Source organism: Lissotriton vulgaris, chromosome 2_1 (genome assembly GCF_964263255.1).
Source record: "Lissotriton vulgaris chromosome 2_1, aLisVul1.2, whole genome shotgun sequence".
Lineage (NCBI taxonomy): Eukaryota > Metazoa > Chordata > Amphibia > Caudata > Salamandridae > Lissotriton > Lissotriton vulgaris.
Window position 1 is genome coordinate 514,742,468 of NC_141687.1, and position 21,221 is coordinate 514,763,688.

Here is a 21,221-nt window from a genome sequence, read left to right on the forward strand (position 1 = left end):
GTTCTATTATATCAATAGAAGATGATACAATGCTGTCCAGTGAATAGATTCTGGAGGACAGAGTCATTAACCCACTAATTTTCCAAATTAATACGATCAATTTCTCATTTTTTTTCAGCAGTTTCAATTTGATTTAATTTCCAAGCTTCATTGTAAGCTGCATATATACCGGCGTATATGAAACGTTTTTGACGCTGTGTGCGAGGTCCCAGTATGAAATCTTGCAAGTCAGCACCGTCTTTAAGTAAAGTTAAGTGTTGCTTAATTCGGGAAGTGTGGATCTATGTAGCCAGTCGAGGCATAGTTTTACTACACTGTATGTTGTAACTATCCCTGGATGTTGTCTCTGGGAATATCTTGGGTCTGGCCTGTTCTGTTTCAACACCTGTATTTTGTTCAGGAATCTATCATGACAGTTATTAGGGTCTGTGGGCCAGATCAACCATTTGTTCCAATCAGGAAGTGTTCTGTTTTGTTTTAAAATATAGGCCACGTCTAACCCCTCATCTGTAGTGGTGTTTCTATCAGGCATTGACTTTGGTATAGACGGGTTGTTTAAATCTTTTATCTTGGCTAAACCAAAGCAGGTTGTTTGCTGAATTGTGTCATTCAGGAACATTATTTGTTCTGGGATCATGCAGGCTCTGAACAATGCTTCTAAACCTTGTACCTGCCATTCTTTTGTACCCCAGATGGTTTTTGTCTCAATGTTGTTTTTCCAAAATTCAAAACCAAATGTAGACATTTTTTCATAACATTTTTCAGAATAAATCAGTTTAGTGTTTGTCAACATATTTTTCACTCCTGTCTTATTTAACATTTTGAAATAGAATATTTCAGGATCAGTGATATTAAACCCCGAGAAGTATGGGAATTTCTCATAAAATGTTTTTGAGCTGCCTTTTGGCAGGGTTGGACAATGTTCCCATTGATTATAACTGAAAATATTTCTAGGATATGCAGATTTATGCAGATAATGAAGCCCAAAGTGGTTGGAACAGTACATTTCCTCATAATTCGACGAACCCTGTAAATAATCATGTGCTGTAAATTTTGCTGAAATTTCTAAATCTGACATCATATTATTAATATTTTCAAAGTCCCAATCATCAGAGAAAGTACTAGCTGATACAAAGTCACTTAAAGAAATCTTAAATTGGTGTAGATATTTCAAGAGCTCTACCGGGCCATAGATTTCATAGTCAGTTTTGACCCATGCTATACCACCAGGTATAGGGATGGCTGTGATGTTCACTGATGACAGTTCTCTTTTTTCGCTGTGTGATGATCTGTGTGGTTTCAGGACCAAGTTGATGTTCTGACGTGCTGTGTCCATTGTACTATATTTTCCATCAATAAATCTACCCAAACTTAAAACCAAGATGAGCCATAGAAGGAGGAAAAGTACGCCTAACACAATCCATATTTTAATCCAATGTGAAGTTAGATATGTTTCTCTGAGTTGATGAAAGAGTTCTGTGATTTTTCTTTGAATGTTTTTGTTGCTGACTTGTCTCCATGTTCACTTGGATCATCTGAAAAGTTGATAAAGTAGCCAGATGCAGTTCTGTCAATTGGTGGGATTGCTTCCGGATTTCCATTGATCTTTGCATTTTCTTTTGTTATATTTGTATAGTCCGAGGCTACATCGTTGTAGACTGGTGTTTCTTGATGAATTGTTGCAATTTGGGTTTCAAGAGGCACAAGTTCCATGGCTTTGTTGCACAGTCCTTTTTTAATCACCGTAGGTTTGTCAAATGTGATTAGTCTCTCAGTTTGAACCTCTTAGATTGTAGCAAGATTTGGTCTTTTGCTATTTCTTGGGAGTCCACTGGGCCTACTACTTATTATTGGCCACATGGTTGTGGTTTCACCAGGTCGATTGATACAACTCGGTTCTCCTTTTTTCCAGCAAGGGGCGGTAGTACAACTGATCTTGTTCCGCTGACAGCTAATCTAACCTAGATAGGAGCTCAGAGGGAAAATTGGACTGGGTCGCCCTCCACTCAGACATTAACCAATAACAAAAGACCCTGTCCCAAGGACGCTAATTGTGTCAGTTACTTATATAATAGAACCGTCTGAACGTACTGATAACTATTATCTTCCCCTACGTAATTTTGTTCTCATAAGGGGACAATTCACTGCACCTCGCCCTTAGTTTTCTTCAATTAGAAATAAAAAGCCAATCTTCCTTGACAGTTACACAGAACACCATATAAAAAATGTCTGACACCTCTAATCAGTACCGGACATCCACACCATCAGTGTTAGACCAAGTTCTACTTAGAAGAAATGTGCGAGAAACGAATGACACCTCACGGAAACACCACCAACGGGGTAACTGGTATGTAATCTCCAGACAGGCCCCTGTCTCATCATTGGTTGTCATCCGATTCTCCAAGAAAAAAGAGAAAGAATGTCCAAAACAATAAACCAAACGGTGCAACAAATAGTGGAAGCAGAAAAAATCTGCTAGTGACAAAGAATTACATAAATACGTGCATAAAACACAACATCCAATTCTCTTCAATAACTTTATTCATAGAGAAATGAATGTCTGCTGTTGAAATAAAAAGGCTAGTAGCTATTCATGCATACCATTACCTATTGCCATTGCCGACATGTTTCACTGCCTCAACAATTTTGGCAGATTCATCAGGGCTGCACTATATGCTGCCACTCCACTCTTGGACACTTGTTCTGTGTTAACCGAAAGCAGCCTGAATGCTCTTACCGGCTGCCTGAGTATCAAATGGGATGCATAAATACTCCTAACGTGAGTCTCCACCTTCACTTAGCTTGTATGTATCAATCGTGAGATCGTCCGACGAGCGCCTCTTCTCGTTCGTAACTGACAGCTAAGACAGGTACTGCTTTTCTGTAAGAAGGCCCAAATTCCTTCTTCACCACGATCTTTTCTCTGACCAGATCCCCAATCTTTGGAATCCAGACAGGTCTTGCTGGGACAGGTGATTTATCTTCAGTGGTAGTTGGCTTTAGCTTTTCGTTACTCAGACTTTTTCCTGTTTCATTTAAGTCCTGTAAAACAGCCAAACGATCTTTGATATCAAAGGCTTTTTGTTGCACCAGTGAAGTCTGACAATCCAAGTCCTGCATGATCATTCTAGTACCAAATAAAAGTTCATACAGACTGATACCTACTAGAGAATTTCTTGGCATATTATTAAGACTACGTTGGACACTTATTACATGTTTGACCCACCCATCACCCGAACCTAATACCCTCGCTGTTATAGATTGCTTTATGTCCCTTTTTTTTCTCTCCACTACCGCATTTCCCTCGGGATGGAATGGACTAGAATACCGCAATGCAATGCCCATGCTGGCCATGGCCTCCTTGTAAGCCCGAGAGCTAAACGCAGGACCCTGGTCAGAATGTAGCATGCCAATTGCGTATGTGCCAATAAAGACTTGCAAATCTTTTATAACAGTTCTGGCGTCAGCCGAGCGCTGGGGCCACATCCAAATGAATCTCGTCTTAATTTTTATGGGTCCGCATATGTCCGGTCGGACGTCTGCGCATAGATAGCCTGATGCTGTCTAATAGTGGTGTCTGGGCTGGTGTCCGGTCCGGTTCACAACTGCGATCTCTGTTGCAGTCCTGACAATTCATTGCAAATTTATAATTTTCTACGCTCATCCCCGGCCACCAGTATTGTCATTGTAATTCTATTAGAGATTTCATCATGATCTCTTGGTGCCTCAGCCCCTATCCCATGTGTGCTTCTTGTATCAAGAAGACTCTCCGGTTCGTGTTTGGAATTACTCTATCCTCCACTCCAGGGATTTGAGCAAAAGGAACAGAGGTTGCATCAATTATGTATGTATTGCCGAGTGGATAGTTTAGAGGTAACGCCGCATAATTGCCTTCCATTGAGGCTTTTACAGCAAGCAGCGTTTCGCCATCGATTTTGTTTTTTTCGTACGCTTTTTTGTAGCTACGGAAGCCGAGTGATCAACTGCCGCTGTGGCTCTGTCAGCCAATGAATTCCCTGCAATGTGAACGCATTACGTTGATGACTTAGTGTATGAATCACGTGAGTCTTTTGTAGTTCTTTCTGCAAAAGAACTACTTGTTCCCATAATCTTTTATGCTTTATTGTGGCACCTGTCTCATCTTTGTAACCGTTTTTTATCCAGGTCTGCATGGAATTATTGTAAGATCGGACGCAGTAATGCGAATCGCACACTATTAGTGTCGGGAATTCGCGATCGGCATTTTCATCTTTAGAGATCTTATTTCAGCTCGCTGAGCTGTACAATTTCTGAGTGATTCAGTTTTAGTGACCATCGGTCTGAATTTACCTAAGTGCCAGCGACCTTTAACAATCGGTCACGCAGCATTGCAAATCTGTTTTTCCACAACGTAGTGTTGTGCAAATCTGTCCGTGTAGATTACACAGGTGTACTGTTCGAGAGGCAGAATTTTGATCGGCAGAGGACATTCATTTTCATATTCCAGATATTCTAGTTTTTTCATTTTCGGATCAAATGCGTGTGTCACGTCTTCTGTTGCAAGAGAAGTTTTCCATTGTATTCATTTTGGATCTAGAGCTTTAGCATTAGGATTGCCTGGTATTGTTACCGCCTCAAGGGCTGATACTGCTGTTAAAACAGATATCCTTTTTCCTTGTGCTAGGGCTCTTTCTTTTGCTACAGCAGTTTGAACCGCAGTTAGAATTTTTTCAGTAGAACTGAATTTCACTTCAGCTTGTGTGTACAAATGTGATTTGTAAGCTATTGGTACCGTTTCTCCCTCATTAGAGGTCACGTATGTGAATCCTCATCTCCCTGGGATGACTCGGATTACAAGGTTGCGTTCATTTGCGCGTGTTTGCAGTTTTGTTTTAGTTAACATGTCTGTCTGTAATGATCTTAAAATTTCTGTGTGTTTTTGAGTCCAATTAATTGGTTTAAAATCAGGTTTTATTAGTTCGTAGAGAGGTTTAACCCTCTCTGCATAATTTAGGATGTATGTTCTTCCGAAATTCAGGAAACCTAGTATTTTATTGTAAGTTCTTCAGCGTTTTTGGTGCTTGGAGTACTGCACACTTTTCTAAGAAGTTGTCTGCTAGGCTTTTGCCTTCACTTGATAATTCATATCCTAAAAATAGGACAGTTAGATGGGCAATTCGTGATTTTTTAAAGTTAAATGTGTACCCTTCAGAAGCGAACCCAAGTACTATGGTGTTCACTCTTTTCAAGTGAGTCTCCAGGTCATCGTCTGTAAGATAGATGTCATCGACATAGGATAATGCCTCATCATCCTACATTTGTAGTAGCTCTGTTACCCTGGCTGAAAATAATCCTGGGCTGTTCTTGAATCCCTGTGGGAGACAACAAAATTGTTTTTGGGTCCCCATGCTGGAGAAAGCGGTCAAATATCTGCTTCCAGGTGCTATGTTTTGAGAGAAGAAACCATTTGAAATATATAATGTTGTTTTATATTTTTGCGCACAATGTTATTCATTAGTGCTGCACTATGTGAGTTTTGTACTGCAAATGTTTTACAGCAGGAGTTTAGATGTCTGCAGTCCAAAACTAGATGATATGAATCGTCTGGCTTGGAGACAGGAAACAAAGGATTGTTCATTTGTGAGGTGCATGTTTCAATCACCCCCTGATATTCAAGTTGATCTAAAATTTCTTTTACTTGTTTTTTAGCTTCTTGCTTAACAGGATACTGCCTCTGTGCAGTAGGTTGATTTATTAACTGGAATTTACGGTGAGGAGAATCCTCATCCCATCCTACATTATTTTTATATAATGCAGGGGTTTTTGCCACTGCCCATTTTCTAGCAAGTGTGTATTTTCTATGAATTGAAATGTGATTTGAGAAGGCAGGCATAATCATTTCTTCGCCATGAGGCCAGTCTTTCTCTGCTAGAAGGATATCATAGCCTTTAGATAGATTCTCCCAAAAGAGACCTTTTATTTTCTTAGTTTTATTTCCCTCTATACGTAATGTTATTTCATATAGTTTATGAGGCACGCTCACTCGGGTGTCTGCAGTTTCCACTTGAATGTACTCATTCGTGTCCACTGTCTCCAGAAGATTCATAAGGATCTTGAGAGCTATGCTCACTTCTCCTGCTGCGCTGTCTAGCTTTGTCTGGGCCCACTCTCCTTTTTTCAGTTGTGTCCTCAAGATTCTCGACATGTTTTATTTTAATACTGACTACCTTCTTTCTGGGAAATTGTAATTTTTTACTTTGATGAGCAGGTTCCTTGTCTTTGGACTTGACGTGCTCTTCTTTATGCTCTGACCGTCCTCTTCTTTCCGATTTCTTTGATGAAGTCTGAAAAGATCTAGAGGAACGTGTATCAATATCTTGATATCTGTCGGGTTTTCTCAAATTGTCCCTATTTCTAAGGTTGTATCTTTTTTCAGAGGGCTCCCTTTGGGGAGACTTGCCCCCCCCTTCTGGAGATCTATTCCTCCGTTGGGGAAACCTTCCTCTGGACTGAAATTGTTTTTTCTCTGGGAGTGGTTTGTTTGTTACCCTCCCACTTCTTCTTTTGAGAGTTGAGATTATTTTTAATAAAAGTTTTTTCAGGATTTTCAATTAGTTGGGGTTTTACTGGTTTACCGCCCAAACTATCTCTGCCTAATTCTTCATTGGATTTTTTAATTATTTTAGCAAGCTCAAAAGGTTGGTCTGTTATATATGTTTCCTTTAATTTTTGGTGGATTGCCACACATGCTGCTTCTCCTTTTATGTTGGCTAATAAGATAGCCAAGACCTGCTTAAAGTCTTTCAGTAATTTCATACCCAGAGTTAAAGCAGGCTCTGGACCGTATTCATTTTCAATCTGTCTTAGTACATCTGGTATAACCGCCATAGACGGAACACCATGTGTTTTTGTGTAGATAGAAGCAAAGACTGTGCCCCAAGTGTCACAGTCCTCCACATGTGGTGTGATCCCCATTGGGAGACAGATAGTCAAAATTCTGTGTTTTTCGTGAGGGGTAGTATCAGGAAATACTGCCTCTATCTGAGTGATTTTTTGAGCTAACCTGAAGGAGCTTCTTATCCGATCGCACCCAGAGTGTCACCATGGATGCGTATCGCTCAGCGGAGGTAGAGATTTCAAAAGGGGTGCCACAGGGCTCCTGTCTAAGCCCGACCCTCTTTAACATCTACTGGCAAGAGTGATGCGCATGTATGGCTTCATCCCAGTATCATATGCTGATGATATGTAGCTCCTCTTCCCTTTCAAAACTCTCTCCGCTGAAGTAAGAAGCTCCTTCTCATCAGGCATGAAGGCAGTGGCACACTGGATGTCCTCTAATTGTCTTCAGTGCAACGTCAGTAAAACTGAAGTAATGTTGTTTGGAGAAGCTAAAAGGCTATGGACCCCAGACTGATGGCCGCACGACCTGGGAGCAGTTACCGAACCCACTCAGGTCGTGAAGAATTTAGGGATCCGCTTGGATCAAGAACTATCACTAAAACAACATATCAACTACATTTCAGGTACATGCTTCCATACCATTAGCCTGTTACGCAAAGTTTTCCCTCTACTACCGGATTCCTTTAGCAGAACTCTAGTTCAGGCACTGGTTCTAAGTCGGATTGACTATTGCAATGGCCTATTGCTCTCTGCCAACGAAGGTGTGCTGGCCAAGCTCCAGGTTATTCAGAACACGGCGGCACACCTTGTGTTCAATGTCCCCCCGAGAACTGCATCTAAGCCCCTCCTTGAGCAACTGCACTGGCTTTCAATCCGGCAGAGAACTAAATTTAAAATATGTTGTTTGAGTCATAAATGTCTAAATGGACAAGGGCCCGCCTACCTTGAAAACAAATTTGTCCCCTATATTCCAACTCCATCGCTCAGGTCCAGCAACAATCTTCTTCTAGTGGTGCCCCGTGCTAAAAAAAGCTAGACATGGGAGCAAAGCACTATTAATCACAGGACCCACATTATGGAACAAACTTCCTCTGTCTCTGAGACAGTGTAAAGAACATCTTAAATTCAGGAGACAACTGAAAACTGTACTGTTCAGAAATTAGATCTAGTCCTTACTCTATTCACACCCTCTGTTTCGACCGGCTCCAAAAGCGCAGAGATACTCCACTAGGAGTCGATTCAAGCGCTATATAAACCAGCAAATAAATAAATAAAATAAATAAATGGAATTAGTTCCAGTTTTGCGGGTGTTTTACCAAGACATGATTGTATATTCTGTGGTGTAATCTTGTTTGTGTTCCCCTGTTGAGGGGTGTTTTGTGGAATTTTAATTGCAGGTTGGACTGTTGAAGTCCGCATGACATATTGAACCAATTGTCTATGAATTTTAATTAGTTGTTTTAGCTGAACTAAAAGTTCTCCGTCTGACATTGCTTCAGTGTCCGGATGTGGTGTGTAGCTGGCTAGAACCGGCCATGTGGCTCCTGGTCTACCTAGTGGACCGAGCCTGGTAATGTGATTTTGATGTTTTAGGGTGCCATTAAACAAGAGCAGGTGCTCTTGGTATGTTAGTGGAATTTCACCTTCCTCGAAAGGAGAGTATTCCGCTGGAGATTCCGCTATTTTGTAGTAGTGGAACTCATGTGTTACAGCGTGTGCTGCTGGAAAATTTATCCAGGAATAGAATACCTCTGTCTGCCGAAGTTCATGTCCCTCTACCACAAATATGACTGTACCACCTCTTGATGATACTCCATTTTCTATAAGTTTTATTGTTATGGTTTTTCTTATATTGACCGAGATGATTATTGCATCATGGTCGTTATCTCGGACAAGTGTGTCGTCCGCTACGAGTTGAACTGCCAAAGCAGCTCTCTCCCTTTTGTCCTCACTCTCTGTCATTTTACTGACTGAAAGTTTTGCAGAGCAAGTTTTGAGGAAACAAAGATTAGGTGCACAATATTTTGGAACACTGTATCCTTCAATGTTGACTATACCGTAAACTAATACATAGGATTCTCATCCTACTAGGTTTCGGCGGATATTAACCTTTCACCCACTTCAGACATCTATTGGAGCTTTTACGGGGAAAAGGGGTCTGTGTGAAAAAGCACGACTGAGTTACTCTAGTATCTTGCATTAGATTATCGCCTTACAAAACGTTGGGCGCCATGTAGTGTAGTTCCTATTTTCCCAATAGGCTCTGCGCATTGGAATAACATAAACAATAGTTTAGACGTAGTATTCACAAGTTGACCTCGCACACCAAAAACAATATAATGAACACAATATTAGTGCTTAGTAGACATTTGTCTTGTGACAAAGATGGAATCCAATAGTTCTCCCAAGAAAATTCCAAGTCAATTTTCTTCTTTATTCTTTCTTTTATTATTCAAAATTTGCAGATAAAAACAATAGCCAACGCGTTTCGTCCGAAACCGGACTTCTTCAGGGCTTAACACAATGTATCTTTATACAACGCGTCCCATCCGTCTTGATAGTTGTATATCCAATTGGGTTTTTAATTGTATTGTTGGCGGGTCATGCAAATTTTATACCATCCGTTCGTTATATTTCAGTCAGGAGAGAGAAGAATAGAGTATATGCCATGTATCCGGCGTCACCGTCTCGTACGTGTGCGGTCGTCTGGTCTGCTGGCGAACGGATGGTATAAAATTTGCATGACCCGCCAACAATACAATTAAAAACCCCATTGGATATACAACTATCAAGACGGATGGGACGCGTTGTATAAAGATACATTGTGTTAAGCCCTGAAGAAGTCCGGTTTCGGACGAAACGCGTTGGCTATTGTTTTTATCTGCAAATTTTGTATAATAAAAGAAAGAATAAAGAAGAAAATTGACTTGGAATTTTCTTGGAAGAACTATTGGATTCCATCTTTGTCACAAGACAAATGTCTACTAAGCACTAATATTGTGTTCATTATATTGTTTTTGGTGTGCGAGGTCAACTTGTGAATTTTGATGTATAAAACAAATGCCTTTTTGTTTTATGTTGGGATCTAGGGGATTGTATCCCAGACCATTTGCACCCATATTATAAAAACAGTAGGAACTTGACCCTCGGTGCGGCCTTTGCAGCCTCATCCCCTTTTCTGCTTGAATACAATAGTTTAGACGTAGGACTGAGGTCGACTAGGTCTGTATTGAATATGTTAGACTTAATTTAGGTTTGCCAACTAGCTCAGAGGTCACTAGAAACTTTCTCGAATGAACAGGGAGGAGTGAACTTCCCTGATTAGACAAGTAGGGATTCAGCTTCTGACAACCGCATAAACATGGCAACTTTGCTGCCCCAGAATAAGGAGTATATCTCCAGAGTCGTGTGAAAACAATAGATAGCTATTTCACTCAGTCAATCGTGCATACTAAGTTTCCCCAGAGTGCAGAGAAATAGAGAGACAGGCGTTTTCAATAAAAGGTGTTATTTATTGAGCAGTCTTCTTTCTCATGCAAGAGAAATGAATTGCCACAATTGCAATACTTGTTATAAAGTAAAGTGTGTACAGTAAAAGGAGTATTATGAAATAATACTGTAAAAGCATTGATATGGTTTCTGAGCTATATGATACTTAAAAGGTATAAAATATATACAGTTACATACAATGATAAGTTTGACTAAACGTACCCATTCATTCATTCATTGGATTCTTTCATTGGATTCTTTATTCGATGATTAGAAATCACCATAAAAGTACAAACATTCAATATACATTCAGTTCATTTTTAAAAAAACATTAAATTAACATGAATCCTAATATAAGTACAACAAAGTCACAGTGGGTTAAAAAGACATTATGAACCTTTAAAAACAGTCTCAGAAATCTCACAATCCCCCCCCCCCTCTAGTTGCCCTTAATCGAACCGCTACTTTAATAAAATTAATGATGCAGCACAATGTAAGGGGATCAGTCGCCTGTTGTAAAAAAATCAAGGCCTCTTCAGCACATTTTAAATTAGATTTTTTCAGGATGTCTACCAAGAATCTACGCCTACGTTCAGAAAAAAATGAACATAACAGTACAAAATGAAGGGAATCCTGCTGAGACCTATTGTCGCTGCCGCAGGTTCCCTTCTGCTCAATTGTAAGTGAATACCCTAATGGTGATCCCAATAAATATGGTAAAAGATTGAGACTAAAACGGTTCATTAAAAACCTTTCCTGTGCATTATGTATCAAATATAGGTAAGGTTCCATTCCTTCTGTGGTCCTTACAAGGTTATATGTGCACACCGTTGTTTTAACCCTTTCTTGCTCTGTTCTCTGTGTGGCTTTGTGTGCAAAGAACGCTTTTTTAACAATTGTCTTATGCTGGGGGATAATCGCTGTCGGATCGGCAAAGAGATTCCCGAGGCCCAGAGTTACCAATACAGACTTGACATAACTGAGCCACGGGATTCGTGACCATTTTTCTCTGCCCAAACAGTCCTTCATTATTTCCCTGCTTAAGCTCGCCTCTGGGTTTACCCAGATTTTAAGCCAGGCTAGGATTGGCCTAACCTTCACAGAATCTTCAAGGTAGGGTATCCCTAACTCCCTGTGTGCAATTGCAGCTGCTAGACTATGTGGGGCTTTCAGGACGGAGCGTAGATGTTTGTTCTCCTCCCGCTGCAGCTGGCAAGTATTTGCAAAGCCCCAAACCTCTGCCCCATAAATGACTTTAGAGCAACACATTGAGTTGTACAAGTTCATCACATGTTCAGGGCACCACCTCCCCAGCCTTGGACCATAACCTGCAATTGCCCCTTTGGTGACATTCATTTTACGGCAACGATCCTCTATCAGTGGAGAAGTGTGGCTCAAATGGTTAGAGCGGCAGACCTTGATGCAGAGCTCAGGCCCGGGACCAGGGTTCGATTCCTGCCTCGGCGGGTGTCTGGCTCATAAATTCCTCTGACCTGATATTCTCGCCTCAGCGCTAATTCTAATCATGGGCCCCACGCTGCAACTCTGGGCAATAGCTTGCTTAATCTCCACAACGGCCCCCAACAGTGCTGGGGATGCCTGGTCTCACCATGGGGGTATCCAGGAGTGGACACTTCACGAGGAAAGCCAGGAAGGGTTCCTCAGTGGTATGAGTACAAGCGCCGGGAGACCCTTGTAGGGTAGCTGTGCGCTATACAAGTACAAAAACATTTACATTTATCAGACCATTAAATTTTAATAACCCGTCAAATAGTAAGCCCAGATATGAGAATGATTTAACCTTCTCTATCTTGTGACAACCCTATCGTGAAGGTGCATTTGTTGCAGGGTTTTTTGCCAGCGGATAAAACATAAGATTTACCCAAATTAACAGAAAGGTCTAATGAGCCCATAAAAGAAACAAAACCATCAATTAAAATCTATAAACTCTTTGGTGTGCGTCCGAGGAGGACCGAGTCATCTGCGTAAAGTAACACAGGACTAAACGTACTCAACTGGTGCTTCTAAGATACGCCTACCCCGATGTACCTAACCTAAGCCTAGTACGTGGGAAGGAGTAAGTGAGCTGCAGTTTAAGTTAAGTTAGTTTTTGCCAAGAATCTGACTCAAGGATTCTCTAAGGATCCAATCAGCTCCGTACCTTGATTTTAGAATGAAGGAGGTGTTGTATTTCGCTCTCAGGACTCGATCTCCCAGTCACCCGCAAGGGTGACTGGAAACACTGGAGCTGGATTTTCTCGGCAGGAGAAAAAGACAGCGTCTTTCTCAGTGCGTCAAATGGGAGGGACGGCTTCCTTCGGCACTCGCATCAGCTGGGCTTCGGATAAGTAGATAGCTGCTCTGCTCCACACCACGGTGTGTTGCTTAAGGCAAACGCTGGTATATTTATACCTGGAAGGTGCCGTGTTTGACGTAAGGTTGGACATAAGACGTCAATAAAAGATGTCACTGAGAACTGGCCATTCTTTTAGTGCTCGCAGGAGTTCTAGGACAAATCAAAACAAAAGCATAGGGAAATACCAGGTTGCTGGAGGTTTGGTTTGTTGAAAGAACTCGTTGTACTTTCTAGGAGTCTAAGGAAGTAGCCTTGCCGAATTTGGTTTGCATTAGCTATTACTAAATATGGATTTGATTCTTATGCCTTTATAAGGGTATGATTTGTTATAACCACATAAGGGCATAAATCGGGAATATTTAATTAGGGTCCAAGATAAGATCACAACAACAGCATCACTCAGCACCACCACAGCATCACTCAGCGCCACCACAGCATCACTCCGCGCCATCACAGCATCAATCTGTGCAACTATTCAACAACAACTGGTTCAAATATGTTCTCTCAATGTTTCAAGCTTTATTACAAATGTCACAAAAAGATGTTAATATTTCACTTCTGTTCTTGGATTTTCATCACAATAAAATACACTGAACATAATCTTCACAAAAGTTATTTACAAAAGTTTAAGCTATTGCCATTATAAATTACAATCACTTTTATTTAAGTATTAATTATTAAAAAAAATTAAAAGCCATTGTTATTTGTAATATCAATACATCTAAGTCACGTAAATACAAAACATGTTGCATTACAAATGCTGTAGGTGTCACATGTGCGAAAGTTATAACTATTGGCATTGTAAATGACAAAGGTATTAATTTAGCTATTTTCAATATCAACACATAAATAAAAAATTGTCATCTACAAGACCAATAGCTCAAACTTTCATAATGCGAGACCTATTGCATTGCAAATGCTTGTTTTAACTGTACGCCATACTCTTGCATACATGCCAACATTTTAGAAAAGAATAGCGTGAGACGTTAACGAAGAAACCCGGGAGACAAATGTATTCCCCCATTGAAATGCTATTGGAGCAGGAGTAACTTCAGGCAGGTGACAACCGTCCCAAATTATGTATGCCGTGCATTTATATACAATCCTGGAAGGTCGTGCTCCTTGCAGAATCCGAAAGAAGGCGCGCTTTGCTAGCAACGGAATTTGCGCATGCGCATGGTAGACAAATGAAGGTAGCTGTCATGTGACTTTCCTGTCACGTGATGTAAGCATTCACTCCGGCGATTTCACATAGCAGCAGCAGGCGCTGCTTAGAGCAGTGCGAGCAGAGTGCGGAAGCCAAGCACCAACAACCCAGGAGACAGCCATGGAAGGGGAGCTGTCCGGAGTCCCAGAAGACGAAGATGCACACAGCTCTTGCACAAGTCTTCAGAGGGATGGCATATTGGCAGGTGCAGACTACGTGGAGTTGGAGGCCGGTAGTGAAGTGGTGAGGAGTGATGTCTCTACAATCATTCTCAATGTCAGCCTCTGTTGTTTTTGCTCTAATTTGCTTGCACGTACAATTCACCAGAAACGCAAAAATACAGTTCTCTTGTCATTTATATAGCCATTGTTAGTTCAAATAGCATACTTCGTGTCGTAATCATGATTTCCTTAAACTACTCACTCGTCCCATAGTATTCTAAGTACTAATGATGGTTGTCACATTGTTAAATGTCATCAGGACACGATATTTCTAGTCCTGCACTTTTTTTATGACGTTATCGTCCCGTATGTTGGTCACATTGGTTCAAATGAAGCAAAACAAAACTTAACCCGGAATGCATTTTGTTTTTAAATGAAACATATGGTGTCCTGGTACTTTGGAACTGCGTAGCAACCCTTGGTCTCATACTTTTTTTTTTAGAACTTTACACTGAGACCATGTATGTTATAAACTTAGAAGGCACAAACTCCAGGGGGTTTCTGCTGTTGAAGTTATGCTCAATGGTGTGACAATTACTCGGCAGTATCAGCTTGCGAATCCATCCGATGTTGGCCCGATAGTAACCACTGTCTACCTGTATTGTTTATCATTGGGTTGTGACCATAACCAAGTCAAGCTGTACTGCATAAAAGCTTCCTCTTTCTGCACCCATCGGGCGTACAGTCATAAAATTACAAATGTATAGCTAATTACAGGTAGCAAAGTGAAATTCTATCTCATAACAGGACCTAAAATGACTATTGGAGTACTAATCTTCTATCGCAACGGTTTCAGAGGGTCTAACCAACGTCAAAACCCTTGTGCACCTCAGTAATCTGTGGTGTTCCATGTAAGTAAATACTTTTCTGCAGGCTTTAATATTAGAGTAATACAAATTCAGCCTCAATGCTTGTTGACTTTAGCATATGCTTTTCACAATAAATATGTTTCGCTTATTGCCTGTATCAAAACTTTTAATAATAAATAAATTAGCTCAATAGACTGATTATTGGCTCACCACTGAAACCAACTGAGCTCTACTGTATTGAGCGTAAGCTTAGCCGCAAGGCTAAAGTGCTATTATACATGCTCTCTATTTCTGTGGAAGCAAACAGCTTCTGCCTAATCAAATGCTGTACTCAAGAAAACCAACAGAAGGTGGAGTCTAAACTCCTTTCTCAGTCGTATTTTGGGAATCTCTTCTTTTATTGATGACATTAGGTCCGCGACAGCTGCACTGTCAAGCCAAACCTGAAAAAGTTCTATTTGAGAACCCACAGATTGTATTCGATTGCTGAAGTGTGAGGGAAGATAAATTTCGGATAGGAAAGCAAATTAACCCTGTCAAAAACAAGCAAATCAGTTTCACTCTGCAGGTGGTATAGAGAACAATGGTGCCATGAGACAGTTATGGGTCATCACAGCCTATCCTACTCTCGAAGCAGCTCCCTTAGCCTGAAGTCTACCACGATGGTAGAATGGCTGATCAAGGTCTGAGAACAATGGGCGGTAGTAGCTAGGGTGTGAAGTCAGGAGAAGGGTCATGTCAAGGATAGTCAACCTGTGACTTGTTAGTAGATTGGCATTGTTTTTACAATCTTTGCTTCAAAACAAAGATACAACCAGGGACGAGAACTATAGTAAAACTGTTCTGTCTTACTTAATTAGCGGCAAATAAGCCATACTTTACAGATTTGGCTGTATTTTATCACCTTGCGTTTCATAAATACCAGCTCTATTTAAACAACCTCAGTCCTGTTTCTGCCATAAACATTTAAGCTGTATCAGCAGTGGCATCTTAAACGGTTTGTAGGAAAATTATGTATGTTTGGTATAGTTCTACCTGGTTTCAAAACAAGCAAAGCCAGTAGATCTTGGCACTAAAAGGCCAAGAAATTGGCTATACCACTGCTTTTTTCCAATTGCAATCTTGCACATGCATGGCTGCCAATATTTCAATCTTCTTTGCACTAATGAAAACCTATTCCAAGATGGCCACATATGCACATGGTGCGTCACGTACGAAAAAGAATGCATGAGGCAAAGCGGTGCTTTACAGCTGTCAATTCCTTGTATAAAATAATTACAAAATACATTTAGTACAGGGAGCGGAATAGGGAGCATCAGGGAGTGGGGGCAGGGGGGAATAAACGGCAACATGCAGGGAGTCCGGAAAAACAGGGGTAGAGAGGAAGGAAACATATGTACTCTAATGAAGTGTTGACAATAAAATAAAAAAGTCACCTCAACTGTGCAGTAAAGAGGAATTAACAGAGCTAGATAGCAAGGCCTCAGACATGAGCAAGGGACTGACCCAGGGCCCACTCTAAATATATCTTATGTATTGAAAAAGTTGGTCTCCTTACAGAAAGCTAAAGCTATCAGTAGCTGAGACCTAAAAAGAATGTGTGAGGATAGCATAATGGGATTTGAATAGTGTTTAACAGCATATTGTATATTATGTATTTGTTTTACCTTTCCCACATTTATAATAGAGGGTAGAAGGAGATACCAAGAATTGCCCGCAGTTACACAGTTTTTGGTCCTGTTCTGAAGTCAGAATTCTTATTCAGATTCCAAGGTCAAAATGAGTCAATTGAATATGGTAGTTATCCAGCCCCATTGTCAAGAAAAAGATGCCTTACTGCATTTATGAATTGTATGAGCTTTTTTCATCAGTTTGTTGATGTAGTTTTAACTTGATGTATAGTGTACTAGTGTGTAGGACTGTCAACAAATAGAATTGTGGTCCATGGGTGTATGATATTGCTTACAGCTTTTTAAATTGACATATACAATCACTTCACAAAAAATTGCCAGAATGGCTGACCTTTGAGATAAAGCATGGGCTTATTAAGTCGACATTGTAATTTGTACATGCATACTGCACACACACTTTAATGGAGCTGGTGAGTTTTGACTGATTGTAATATAGATTGTTTGCATGCTACACTTGTGAGTTATATATATATATATAATGCCATATGACAAATGTATTTGTTTTTATTGTTTTAACCATGAATCAAATGAAATGTATGTTATCGTATAAATGCTATTATGGTCCAATTGGCCGAAATAAAGTTTCGTTGATGATGATGGTTTGCATATGGCTGGGTCCAAACAGGAATGATATGGTAAGCAAAAAAACGATGGCTTTATGCCCAGATCTCTGTACTGGGATGAATGTATGACATTGTTCTGCATTCTGTCCATCAATTGTTCTTTTTGCATTTGTCACCCCGAGTGGGACGTGTATGCCCAGACATGGGTCCCATGCTCTCCATGCCACTGGAGTCAAGCAATCCTGGCTGATGAGGGGTGAAAAGTCAAAACCGGTCCTATGATGCTTGTTGCCAGTCCAGGGAGAACCTGGTCTGGCAGTTCGGACTGGACTGTCCCCATTGGGCACAGGGTCAAGACTGATTTTGTATATGGCTGGGTCCAAATTGGAATGGCATGGTGAGCAAAAAAACGACGGATTTAGGCCCAGATATTTGTACTGGGGTGAATGTATGGCATTGTTCTGCATTCTGTCCATCAATTGTTCTTCTTGCATTTGTCACCCCGAGTGGGACGGGTAAGCCCAGGCATGGGTCCCATGCAGTCCATGCCACTGGAGTCAAAGCATCCTGGCTGATGGGGGGGTAAAACCCCCAAACCAGTCCTAGAATGCTTGTTTCCATTCCAGGGAGGACCTGGCCTGGGAGTTCGGACTGGACTGTTCCCATTGGGCACAAAGTCCAGACTGATTTGCATGTGGCTGGGTCCAAACTGAAATGGCATGGTGAGCAAAAAAACGACGGATTTAGGCCCAGATCTCTGTACTGGGGTAAATGTATGACATTGTTCTGCATTCTTTCCATCAATTGTTGTTTTTGCATAGGTCAATGTGTTGGCACATCTTCCTGGGACACTTTTGGGACAGATACTTGGCATAAGATGTCTTGTTTTTTGTACGGCATGTAAACCGTAAGATGTCGGTTTCTTAATGGAGTATTAGTAACAAATAGCAGACTTTGAGGGTCTCTTAAGAGATCCCCGACTGTCACTGTATTAAACTACCATCTTGATGACTGGACAGCTGATTTTACTGTTACCTTTATGTTTACATTTTGTTACTTCAAAACAACGTGCAATCTCTTGTAATTCACCTGAAACTCGTTCTACACCACTGTTCTTTTTAGGTCACTTTTACTGTGCATTGAGCTACAGTTTCATTATAGCACCTGTAAATGGTGTGAACAGTGCTTTAATTTGCATAACCCCTCTTGTTGATCATGATGTAATATCATGTTTTTTCTTTACAACTTGTTATGTGTGTAGTATACCCCCATAAGCTATGTGGGGACTTCAATAGTGTTTAAGGCTGTTGTGAAATGTATTCCTAAGCATATTGAAATTAATCCATAGGAATTACTGTTCTTCTTGTACTTTGTACACCAGCTATAATAGAACACACACATCAACCAATCTAAGAACATTTAAGCCCTGGTGTCTGTTAATGCCTTCGCACGGAAGGACCTTCAGGATATATTGCCGTAGTCAATCTCTTATTGATTGTGGTAACCCATTGTAAGAAACTGGCTCTATATATACTGCACTGAAGTGAGGTACAGTGTGTATAGAGTCTAAGGGTCTCCCGAGGTTTGGCAGAGGCTAAAGTTAGATAGAACCTTACTCTCTACAATGGTAGCTTGGTCGAGCATTAAGGCAGTATCTGAGTGTGTACATCAAATGCTTTACACTATCCTCTGTCAGCAAATGGTCTCACACACTCAAGAACTGAACTCTAGGTCAATTGTTTTGTAAACAAAATATACTGTTTTATTTCTGGAACCAAGCAAGCCTAATACAGGTAAGCATAAAAATACTTTTTAGTAGTAAATTACTTGTTTGAGCAAAATAGCAGTGTAACTTGTACTGGTTTTGGTTACACCATCCTCCATCCCCCCCACTGTAGGCGGCGCGGCCCGGGAACAGTGCCTTGCTATATCTCTTTTGGCCACCGCTATCCCAGTCCCCAGCAGGCGTTTTTCCGCCCTGGATCCATCCAGACCACTAAAAATCCCCAACAACAATCGCAGTGGCTCGTGCGGAATCTCCCAGCCCAGGGCTTGCATGAGTTCTCGTTCTACTCCCCTACAAAACTTTGCCAGTCCAGGGCAAAGCCACACCATGTCGTAGAAGTCCGCGGGTGACGATCCGCACCTTGCGCAATCCGGAGAGGGTCGCAGGCGGGCGCGGAAGAGGCGCTCAGGGGAAAGGTAGGCCGTGTGCAGGTAATAGATCTGGACCAGGCGTAGTCTGGCAGAGGCAGTCCGGGTTCTGGGCGCCATAAGGGCATCCCTCCAGTCCGCCTCCTCCAGGGGATAACGAGCGCGCAGCGTGTCCAGGGACGCGTACCCATTATTAACTAGGGAGCGGTAGATGCGGGACACCCCTCCCCTTCCCAAGTTCCCCATCATCACCTGGGCCTCTAGGGGACTAAATTCCAGGAGGGGGACTGGCAGTGGGAGATGTGTCTGGAGCCCGTGGCGCAGTTGCAGGTACCGAAAGTGCTGGGTATGGGAGAGGTGCAAAAACCACAGTTGATGGACAAAATGCAGAACAATGTCATACATTCACCCCAGTACAGAGATCTGGTCCTAAATCCATCGTTTTTTTGCACACCACCCCAGTTCAGGCATGGCCATATGCAAATCAGTCTGACCCTGTGCATCATGGGAACAGTCCAGCCCGAACTGCCAAGCCATGCCTTCCCTGGACCCGAAAGAAGCTTCCGAGGACCGGTTTCTGGCATTCCAGCCGTCTTCAGCCCGGCTTGCTTGAATCCAGTGGTGTGGAGAGCATGGGACTCACGTCTGAGCATACCCATCCCACTCTGGGTGACAAATGCAAAAACCACAGTTGATGGACAGAATGCAGAACAATGTCATACATTCACCCCAGTACAGAGATCTGGGTCTAAATCCATCGTTTTTTTGCACTCCACACCACCCCGGAAACAAGCTTCCAAGTACCGGTTGTAGGAGAGTAGGGTCTGCAATCCTATGATCACCCAGATTTTTTGCTTTTGTTTCACTGGTTTACGACTTTCTCTGGCTGTGGGCCTGCCAATCAGACCCACAGCCTAGCTGTTCTCTCACTAAATTGACATGTGTACCTTAGGTGCATTATCCAATTGGGACTGGGCCACCTTATCAGACCCTGTAACTCAGGGCATAGGTGTACCCAGGGCCTACCAGGGGCTGAAGCATGTATTATGCCACCCCTGGATGGCCATCTAAATCTGACACAACTGGCTGCACGACAGATGGGGCAAGGTGGTGTAATCACCCTTTGCTTTGGATATAGTATACCTATATCTAACCCTGAAAATGGACACACAGATTCCTATCAGTCACTCCTATGGCAGGCCTTGACAATCCTGAAGGCAGAGTGCTTGGAATCGTGTGAGATGGTGCTCTGGCATGAGCTGAGCCCGTCTGTAGCTTGCGGAACCAAGTCCTAATAGCTGTTCCATGATAACGCATACCATATACTCTTAAGTGCATTATAATCCTCGCGGTTAAATACTATCTCTGGTATTGCTTTATCATAACATGTCGAGTAAGGTGTCATACGAATTGGAATACTAATCCCTCGCCAATTCTGGCGACGGGGTTAGCATTCCACCCTTCTAGAGGGACACAACATGTATGTAACTGTGAACTCCGGTTAAAGTTAACTGAAGCCTCAGCTCCACATAATGGATGCTGCCACCACAGACACGAGTCTGACCTCCTGCTGCTGGGAGTCCTTCCAGCGAGGAGAGCTTGGACAAAGGGTTTCCTGTCAGGGGCGGTGCTAGCACCATCCCAGACAGGGTTTTGTGTATCCTGGGTAGGCAGGGCTTTACAGGAAGGTGACTGCAGAGTGGCACCCCGGTGCTCACTACGCATCTGCCGGCTAGAACCAGTTCCAGGGGCACACCAGCCCCTGACCTGGGGAAAGTCCGGCATGGGAGAGGGGTGTAACCACCCCCTTCCTGGTCCCACCCCTAGGGCAGGACCTAGTCGCGTACCCACC

The 21,221-nt window shown here is 42.0% G+C and overlaps 1 protein-coding gene across 1 annotated transcript in view; it reads left to right on the forward strand.

Annotated features, from left to right (window-relative positions):
• Window positions 1-13,937: 13,937 nt before the first annotated feature.
• The window catches only part of VPS8 (VPS8 subunit of CORVET complex), a 1,704,823-nt gene continuing 1,697,539 nt past the window's right edge, over window positions 13,938-21,221 (forward strand). Inside the window, exon 1 of the mRNA XM_086955430.1 lies at window positions 13,938-14,174. Within this exon, the coding sequence (XP_086811556.1) occupies window positions 14,052-14,174 (123 nt within the window). The 5' untranslated portion in view covers window positions 13,938-14,051. The remainder of the gene's footprint in view (window positions 14,175-21,221) is intronic.